Source organism: Cavia porcellus, unplaced genomic scaffold (genome assembly GCF_034190915.1).
Source record: "Cavia porcellus strain 051 isolate PalLab524CR breed Dunkin Hartley unplaced genomic scaffold, mCavPor4.1 scaffold_26, whole genome shotgun sequence".
Lineage (NCBI taxonomy): Eukaryota > Metazoa > Chordata > Mammalia > Rodentia > Caviidae > Cavia > Cavia porcellus.
The window spans coordinates 45,025,944-45,036,071 of NW_026947509.1; the positions used below are offsets into that span (position 1 = coordinate 45,025,944).

The window sequence follows — 10,128 nt, forward strand, 5'->3', positions numbered from 1 at the left end:
ACAAATGGAGAAGCCTTTGTCACTGTGTGTGTAAGTGGATTGGCCCTGTGCAGATGATTTCTGTCCAAGAGGAAAGTCTGATCATCAGAAGAACAAGAGAAAAGGCCAGGACTGGCACTCAGTCACATCTGGAGGTGACAGCTGGCCTCTGCTGCCTGCCTTTCGAGGGATGATGGCGTACAGGTCCAGCTGAGCTAAGTCACGGCCCCTCTCTGTGCCTTCTGACTCTAATAACCACCTTAGGGGAAAGCTTTGTAGAAAGCTGCACAGTAGTGTGAAGTAAATATTTTCATGCCATGTAGCCAGAAAAAGGAGGACTAAGAATAATTCTCTGCTTTGGGAGTTTGGAGCTGGAAAAACCACAGGACTTCATGCTGAGTATTAATTGCTACCTGATTTGCTTTAGACTTCAGTAGTAACTGTGCAGTTTGTACTAAGCCTTAAATAATTACTTTTACCTTGCAACAAAAGACTTTTGGTGCTGAATGATAATGTTTAGGTTTGCCTACCTCTTGTGTAGCTTTGGAGATTATTAATCTAGAGATAATTAGGAAGTATAGTTTTATACTAGTTGAACTGAAAGCCTTTGATCGTTTCTTTGAACTCAATGTAAAATTAAAAAAAAAACCAGGATCTAAAATGAATATAGCTTGTAACAAAGATTACTTGAACGAGCACTATTAGGAATCCTTCTTGGAATTGTGTTTTTATTACTAAAAGAGAAATTAGAAAAGTCACCTGAAGAATATATAGGTGGATATAAGCTTTTAGACTCAAGCAAAGTTTATTACACTGCTCAGGGAAGATACTACTCTTTTTTAATGTGACATTCCCTGGGTGTAGTACTCTGAGAGGTGGTGGAAGTCACTTTCCACCCATGATCTGCTCAAATACACAAGTATACGTAGAAATACAGTATGCCCGACATCGCCTGCCTTGCTGTATAACTTTTCTTAAACCACATTTTTTTAGCGTGGAAATAGGCAATGGAGGGCATGCATATGTGAGTGTGGGTACGTGTGTGACTGTGTGTCCGTGTGTGTAACGTGATGATGGTTTGTCAATTGTGATCGGAAATGAACACAAAATCAGGTTACTTCTCAACAAAAACAGCTGTGTCTTAAAACTTTTGTTCATGGAAACAAGATTTCCACAGCAAGGTTGTAGGTTTTTTAAAAGTGTTTATTTGGCAAGTTAGTGTAATTTTACATGTTGTCCCGACATGTTGAGTCATGTGGTGGGTTTACCTTAGTAACCTTGGCCACACCCCAAAAGTGTGAGGATATTAAGGGGTGATTTAGTCTGCACAGTCTCAGGTTTTTAGAGTCTTAAGATTTGCTCTCAGAAGTCCTTGGAAAATAGGGACAAGGCAGACAGTTTACCCATCTTGTCTGCCTTTGTTTCTCTTCATCCCAAGCTCCTTTTCCTCTTCGTCACCTACATAGGACATAAAGTTACGAATCTGTGGGACAGAAGATTTCTGACCTCTTGTCCTTCTGGACTCAGGGAGGTACCTGATGCCTACCTAATGCTACACGATAATGCTTGCCATTAAACGATTACACCTTTGTTTCTGCCAGACATTCAAACAAATCAGATAGATGGTAGGACATGTTAGCGGTGTCTTCCCCAAAGCTTGTGTAGGAAAAATGAAATGATAATTTCATCTGTGCAATAAAAATACTGTTACCTTGGGCACAGCTATTGATCTGCCACCACAGGTTTACACATAGGCATTTAGACCTGAGCCCTGTGGGTGTTTATATGTACGTGGTATTTATCAGCACCATAGTTGGTGATAATAGGAAAAGAGAAACTTTGATGATGGTGGGAAAAGAACATAAAGGTTAACAGTGCCACAGTTTGCTGGTAGTTCAGGTGATGCAGATTCTGGGGTGCACAGGGAGCTTTGCTCCCACCTTACAGCGTCTTCCTCTGTGAAGCCCCATCCTGTCTCCCACTGTCACACTGCTGTTCTCTGAGGGACCTACGGGCAAAGTGGGGCTCACCACTGCCAGCCTCCAGAGCAGCTCCTGGCCCTGAACATCTTCATTTAATAGATCTGGGAACAGCACCCACGGTTTCCTTTCTCTGTTAGAGGTCACTAGGGCCGCAAGTTCGTCCTAAGCCTGTCTTTGGCTCGAAGAGATTCTTTTTGACTTCTGTCCCATTTTGTTAGGCCTGCAGAAGAAAAGACAGTCTGTGTGCTCTTGTAAATGAATTTAAAGGGCTGTACCTAAGAAAGCCATTCAGTCGTGCCAAATTTGCTACCTCTGTCTCTATCTCAAATGTCTTTGAAGGGGAGGAAAGGGTGCTTTATTTTTATAGAATTAGGAAAAGGAACAGACTTTACACGGTTGTCCATGAGGAACAGAAGTAAATGCTGTTTTTCTGTGACCACATCCCAGTGCAGAATAAGGAGCCAGGTTCCCTGAGGCGTGGTGCTCCTGGGCGAGGTACCCTTTCATTCCAGCCCTCGCAGGGGCGTCCCTGGTAGGGTGGCCAGGCAGGCACAGTGCCTTTCCTTGGCCCAGCCGCCCTGGGATGTGAGTTCAGTCTAAGGCAGCCTGGGAGGGATTTGGTGGGGGGCACTTGAGGGAGGGCAGCGGGATTCAACACAGAGAAAAAAGAATATGATAGCAGTAGATAAGTATAGGAGAGCTGCAAGCTTTATAGCTCTGAGACGGCTGTTATTACCTAGAGTTTTAATTTTTGTAGATGTGCATGTGTGTACCATATATGGTAGAGACAGAAGTCCAGATTTTTTGAAAGCAGCAAAAAATGATAAAAACTGTGTCACTGTGAAGTTTGTAGAATTACTATTTTATAAGAAAGTTAATTGTCTTCAGAATTCCAGCAAGCAAAGGGTTTTCAGAAGCAGCAGCGGGAGAGAGCAGGGCCTTCTGCACAGAAGTTGTTACTTTCACATTGAAATGGAGTGAACAAACAAAACATTCAGGACAGGCACTTTCCCAGCGGGTTTCACAGTGTTGAGGAGAGGAGCTTGGCAGTGGCCTCACTTAGGATGTCATCCCTTTCCACCCTGTCACCATTTCCTCCCCCTGCACTGCAGCAGTAAAAGAGAAAAGACCCTGCATCCCCCTTCTCGACAGTGAGCATTTTGCCATGGGAAAGCATGTTCCCCCAGGGTGGGCTGCCTCCTTGGCCTCCTTGGCCTGACTGAGGAGCCTGGTCACCAATAGATCATTGCTCTGTAAGAAATGCAGCCTCAGCTTCCAGAGCCTCTTCCAAGGTGCATACGCCTTTGCGTACCAGAGGTTGCCTGGGTATTGTCCTGTCAAGCTGAAGTGGAATTTCATATCCTCATTGAAAAGTGACCTTGGGTATCTTTATCTGAACTTGGACAAGTTATCTGGCCTTTCTTGTATTTGAATTAGGCAATTTAGATCAGGCAGTACAGGTGCCTATGCGCACCGTGCAAGTCTGCTTTGCTCTTTCTTCTGCATTCGGATAAATTGAGGAGCTCCAGTCTAACATTCCCCTGAGTTTTAGCAGTGTGCAGCTAAGTAGGGACAGCTGGGTCATTCCTCAAGCGCAGGTAGTTGGGTTCTCTCCCTTTTGACTCACACAGCCCTCTAGGTGTCCTTCAGGGGTATGGGCTTGGGCAGCAGACCAGGTCCATGTCCCTAGCTCACTGACTCAGCGGGAGACACATTGTGGGTGGCCTCCCATCTGGCCCACCTCATTTCCTGGGCAGCGGGCATCATTGCTGGCTGCTTTTCAGAAAACAGACTCGGAGAAACTTGGGGGCAACTGTGTAGCAAAACCAGCACCATTTGCTGCAAGAGATTGTCCCACAGGTGGACGCATCACACATGTAGGCCATTCCTGAAGGTGCTTTAATGAAAACTCTTAAGGGAACGGAGGTTTTCTTTCAAAATTTATGCTTGCTAGTTCAAAGAGGGCATGAAGTGGTCACTTGGGGAGCCATAAGAGTAATGCAGGACACCTTGCAGCATCCTTAGAGCTTGGTCCACGTGTTTCTTTCGCATTACTGAGTGGGGAGGAGGACTCTGTAGTGAAGCTTGTGGTTCTTAGGTCCCGAGTGAGGGGCAGGGGAAGGAGGGTTCTGGGGACTCCTTGGTCTCCAGTGCTGCATGACACCTCCATGGCAGAGCAATGCACTCGCCAGTCTGCAGAGCAATGCATGAGCCCTGCTTGGTGCGCCACGGGAAGCCAGTCCACGGGGAGGTTACAGACAACTTCCGGTGTTGCCTTGTGGTGCCTTCCTTGCTGGTTCTTTCTTTTGTCTTTTCAAACGTGGGAACCGCTTGTGAGGAGGCTGGACACTGTGAGCAAAGCATTTTAACTTACTGCTTTCCAGTTGCGCTGAATTGCTGCATTGCTTCACTAACGCACACCTGTGTCCACACTCCTGCGAGGCTCGCGTCTCAGCGTGCACTCCGTTCCTCAGCCTTCCAGTTTGAAAGAATGCTTGTTGCATAGAGGAGTAAGAGCTCACACACCCGAAGCAGCAGAGTCAGGAGAGCAAGGCCTTTCTGCTGCATTGGCAAAGGCCGGTCCGCTGGCTCCGATCTCTGGGGATTGGAGGGAGCACCCGCAAGACCTCTGGGACCCTTCTCAGCTCCTCCTGGAGCCCCTGTGGGGAAGGCGGTTCCTTGGAATGGTGCTCACCTAGTGAATTAGTGATGTCATTTCCTTCTGAAATGAGACAAAATGGGCTGGGAGTTTGCTCATGGTGGAAAACGAGCAGTGTGAAGTTTCTGGATCTTCACAGAACTGCACAGTCTCTTGGGGAGGTGGGAAAATGTTGGAAAACCTGAGCGATTGTGAGTTTCAAGTTGTTTTGGAGGCTGCCGCTGTGTGAGTTGATTACTTCGCTGTGCAGCTAGCATGACTGTCATTCTCATCCCCTTTCTCTCACCACCCTCTGATTGATGTTGTGGATTTCTCTCCCCTCTGCTTGCATCTTTTGACGCACTCTGGAAGAAATGTCAAGAAGAGGAGATTTGATCCTACGCAGCAAGGCCCCATCTGAGTCCAGCGCACCCCACGAGCAGCGCCTTGCCCTGCTGGGTTCTGGGTATGATATACGCGCAGCAACGCTGGCAGAACTATTAAGTCTTTAAACTGGAACACTGGGCGTTAATGAGCACGGAGCTAAAGCTGGGGTGACCAGGATGGGGGAGAAGGAAACTACTCCTTTTGGAAATAACTTCAAAGAACCCCTCCCACCACCTGTTGGTGCCAGTGGGGGAGGGTAAAAGATCACGTTATAAAACAACTGTTCAGACTTTTTTTCCCTCTTTCTAACTAAAGGAGAAAGGAACAAAAAATTTAAGTGCAATAAAAGACCCATTAAAAATAGCATATGATTTTTTCCCCCTCAGCCTGCTGGCACTTATATCTTCAAAATGATTTGGCATGATTTTCTTTTCTTTTGTTACCAATGACAAACTCCAGTGGCATGAAGATCCAATTTTCGAAAGGGTAAGAACTGCATGGCATATATACAGCAACAAGCTAGCGAGCCAATCCTCCGCAAACCTGCAGGGAATTCCTTAGGGGAAGACGACAGATGAACGATGAATGCACAGAAGCTGCCTGGGCCAAGCGACCCCTCTCCAAGCCCTGCCCCAGCCCCTTCCCTCCCGGGGGAGCCCGCTCTCCACTCCAGACCGGCCTCTTGTTGATTCATTCCCCCACTATTATTATTATGATTATCTTTCTTTTCTGGACCAAGCATCTTTGGAAATGGGAGCTGGAATTTGAACAATGATGCTATTGTATAGTTCTTTTATAAATGTAAATATGGAAATAAGAGATTTTGACACATCATTTTCACTTGTCTGAATCCAATCTTTCCTTGTAACGATTCTCTGTAAATGTGTTTGTTGCTTGCCGCCCTGTTGGTTTCTTTCCTCAAGTTCTTTCTTTCCTTTTTGGTGCCTGCCCTCTCTTGTACCATGTCCCATGACTGTCAGTCTCGCTTAAAAAGACAAACATAGCCACAGATGCAAGGAGTTTGGGCACAGAAGTCGTGCAACTTGGTGTTAGTAGGTTTGAAACCAAAAGTAAACAAAAGAGAAGACAAAAACAACAAGTAACCCATAGCAAAAAACAAGAAAATTCTGTAAATGAAAATATATGTACTCACAAGTCTCAAAAACCTTCGGTGTTATTATAAACATGTATATAATGTAAGAAAGTAGACACCCTCTCAAATTAATCACAGAAGTGCCAAGCTCATGATTTTAGTCCTTGGTTGTGACAATTTTCTTTCCGTCTTTAATGTGAAAGGAGGATAAACTTAAAGCCTTAAATAAAAAAAAAAAAATACTTTTTAAATGTTGAAAGCTTGGAAAAACTTAAGCTTTCCATTTTATTCATATCTATTATTAATATTCCATTCATGCTTCACTTGCCTGCCTCGCAGTCTACATGGTTGAACCCCACTGGCAAAGGGGGGCCGCGGCCAGAAGCCCGCTCGGTGGTGCTGTGTCCAGGCAGCAGTGCGGAACACGGTCAAGGCTTCCTGAACCCTGGCGAGTCATATGGTTGTAATGGGATTCCACCATGGACACAAGCACATCCTCTCCCCTCCGGGCAGATTTGCAGATGCAATCTTGGGGTTCCCAAGGCCCTCTGAGTTTCCTTCACGTTCTCCAGTTTCTTTGATTTCTGGCCAAGATCCCTTCCACTCAAGTGTGACATGAACAAGTTTTAATAAGGAAACCTGGTCCCTGTTTCAGTGTACAAAGTCTCTTCAGTGAGCATCCATCCAGATATGACTTTGACTAATGACCCCACAAGCCCCTCCCCCCACTTCTTCAGCATCTTTTTAGGAAAAAGACGTGCACTTGTGCCACGGATGGTGTTGGGAACCATTCCACCTAATGAGTGGTGTCCCCGGCCGGAGTCTTTAGAGCTCTCATGATGGCAGAGCAGAGACTTTAATTTCTGTGTGCAGAAGAGCGTAGCTTAACCTCTTGCTCTTAGTACTGCTTTCTGAATACTAGGTGCTACACAGGATGCATCCTTCTCTAGACCTTGCTCGCTGTTTAGATTGTCATAACAGGGCTGTCTAGAAGGTTTATGAGCCTTCCTCTTGGTTTCACACAACAGGTTGTATCCCTTTACTTAACAGCGATGGTTCTTGGAGGAAGGTTGAAGGAAACTCAGATTACTTGGTAGCTCTCCCTGTGCTCACACCGCCGAGTGGCTCTTAACTGAGAGATGCCAAGCTGCTGCTATCTGCACCACCCACATTTCACTGCTATTCCAGAGGCACCATGTTGACTTAACACACATCAAAGCGTGGTGGTTACAAAACAAATCTCAGTTACTAACTTTTGAGCATTTCACAAACAACATTGTAAATGTGCGATGTTATGTTTTAAATCAGACCACAGTGGTCCCCAAATATTATGTACATATGACAAATGTCAGTGTAACTTTTCATTATGCTGGCAGTTTCATAGGTAATCACACCTATGCTCCAATGTTGAATTACTTGTGTGTATATGTAAAATACACAAGCTGTACGCTCTGTGTGTATGAATATGAAAAGATAATGCAACCACATCTTAAATAATGGATTATAATTATTTTTGGTGGTATTAGATTATGTAGTTTCAAACTCTTTGCTGTATTTTCTCTTGCGGATGGCATTCACTTGCCAATTTTTGTGGTGTGGGTACTCCTTCTTATTAATTTGAGCTCAAAGCACAAGCCTGTTACTGTTTCATGTTTCTCAACAAGAGTGTTAAGTGATGACCAAGTTCCCATTTCACCTGCTATACTTTTGCTGTGATAATTAATGGCACCTGGATAGGAGACGCACACCGGTTTCATTGTTCACCTGGGCCACTGCATGAGTCCACTGGATTAGAGCTACTCCTGCTAGACAAACGAGCAGTTCACATAGGTGCATGTTACAAAGCCTAAGTCCATGGAGCTGTGAAATTTTACCCTGTGATGTGTGTGTACATGTTTTTGTTTTCATATTATGCAAAGATGGGAAATGCACACACTTTTCAAAGACCTGATGTCTGAAGAACTTGACAAACAATACTTGAATTCTTTCTTTTGTCATCCCATCATGTTTTTATAGTCATTGTTGCTTTCATTGTTAATTTTTATTTTTCAGTGGTTTGTAATTTTTGAAGCACACAACCTGAAGTTTTGTTGGAAGTTAATAAATTCATTTCTCTCTTGTTGGCTGCCTATGAATGGAGATTCCATAGTTGTTGTATGCATCTTTTAGTGTATATTAAAACTTCCGTTAATGTAGAATGTGTACCTTTATGCTCTGATCATTTTTTTTCTTTAGTCCCTTTTACGTGTTTTCTGGCATTGTTGATTAAATGGCTGCGCGCCTGATAGCATCAGAGTTTTAGTACCAGGCTCAATCAAAGGCTCCCTGAAAATTTAAGCAGTCAGTGAACAAAATAAGATCTCTGATTAATGGTAAGTATAATCCTGATTAGGAATTGGTGTACTCCTGATTAGGAGGAGTAAGTTTTATTGAATTCATCACAAATTCTTTGCTTCTTATCAATGAGAAAGAAGAAAAGCAGCTTACGATCTTATGATTATCACTTTTTTGAAATTATATTTTAAAAATTTTGAGTTTCTCTTCTGAATAGATACGTAATAATAACAGCCAGACTTTGCCTGCCATCACATTTGCAATTAAGCTGTTGAAGAATAGAAAAAAATCTGACTATGCACATTACATTTTCAAAATATTCCAGAGAAGGTATTTTCTGAGAGCTCACAAATGAAATTGATTACTGTGTTAGTTTTTCTTTATGAATTTCTTCAAAATGTTACCCCACACCCCACTGCTGTCCCTCAGATCTGCCTCAGGCACCACTGTATAAAAGTGAGCTGCCACAGTGACACACACACATGCTGACTGATGACGTTTTCCTTTTAGAAAAGTCTCAAGGACTCTTCACTTCCGGTAGGATGCATTCCAGACTTTGTAATGTGGCTTACAGTTCTGCCCGCCTTTGTGATCTCACCCCGTGATTTTTCTAGCTTCTGTGACTCTTATCCTCTCTTATTTGAAGTTTCCCTAAAAAAGCCAAACAACAAAAAAAAAAAACCTCTCTTCTACCTAAGTCTGATCTTCTTTTAACTTTAGATCCACAATTTGTTATCCATAATTTTTTGTTTCATCTCATGTAATATTTGTCATCTCATGTAATAAAGGAAATACAGAAACATTTACAAATAACATAAATATTATATTCTAAAAAAATACATTAGAGTGTCATTTATATTTGACCTTAAAGGTGTGGTCTGGTTTTCTGCTGTGTTGTCCTTTAAATCATTCTGTTTTTTGAGGTTGTCATTGAAATGAGTCTGCTCCATGCACCCTGGGTGACTGATTGAAAAAGTTTACTCCAAAACCAAAAAACTCTCTAGATCATAGAAGTGCTATTTTAGAGTTAAAAATTTGGTGTAAATAATTAAGTAAATAATCTATGTGTTTAAGGTGGGATTTCTAAATAACCGAAAATTTAAAGTAGTTTCCCTCAAGGTTAATGCACCAATGTTAGGGACCTCTCCCTAACATTACCAATGCCAGTAATTTATTCATTCAACACTTTTTAAGCCTTCTAGAAGTTGATGCCATGAATTCTTAGAAATTGAAGAAACAAAAGAAAGCCCTTGGCATAAAATTGCTCACAATTTAACAGAGATTATAAATATTTTAAATAAAAATATCTGAGGCCAAAGTCCAAGGAAAACAAAGCTGAAAACTGGGAGTAAAAAAGAAAACTCATAGGCAGACAAGAGAGGGCTGCAGAAAGGCTTTTAAATGAGTTTTGAACTATCCTGAAAGATGACAAGAGTTGGCACAAGAAGCACCTTACGCAAAGACGTGGCAGGAGGAGGCAGACCTGGGGGTAAGTAGAGCGACACCTGGGATCATTCAGCACGTTCCCCTCCCTTTCTCTACCTTCTCCCCTGTCCTGCCTACCTTTCACAGACACCGCCTCTGTTAAGAATCCCACAGTAGTATTATGCCGAGCACCACGGACTCGGGGGCGAGCTCAGAGTCTTTGCAAAGCTCACTGCAATGCTCACTGCCATGTGATTTGTGCTCTGGTAGATGTAAGTGTTGGGTGTTTT

At 43.3% G+C, this 10,128-nt stretch overlaps 1 protein-coding gene across 2 annotated transcripts in view; it reads left to right on the forward strand.

Moving 5' to 3' along the window:
- Adam23 (ADAM metallopeptidase domain 23) overlaps positions 1–8,277 on the forward strand; it is a 148,334-nt gene extending 140,057 nt beyond the window's left edge. For both annotated transcript variants that reach the window (XM_063237349.1, XM_063237348.1), the window contains one exon: positions 4,972–8,277. In XM_063237349.1, coding sequence (XP_063093419.1) covers positions 4,972–5,111 — 140 coding nt within the window. In that variant the 3' untranslated portion in view covers positions 5,112–8,277. The remainder of the gene's footprint in view (positions 1–4,971) is intronic.
- The last annotated feature ends 1,851 nt before the right edge of the window (positions 8,278–10,128 follow it).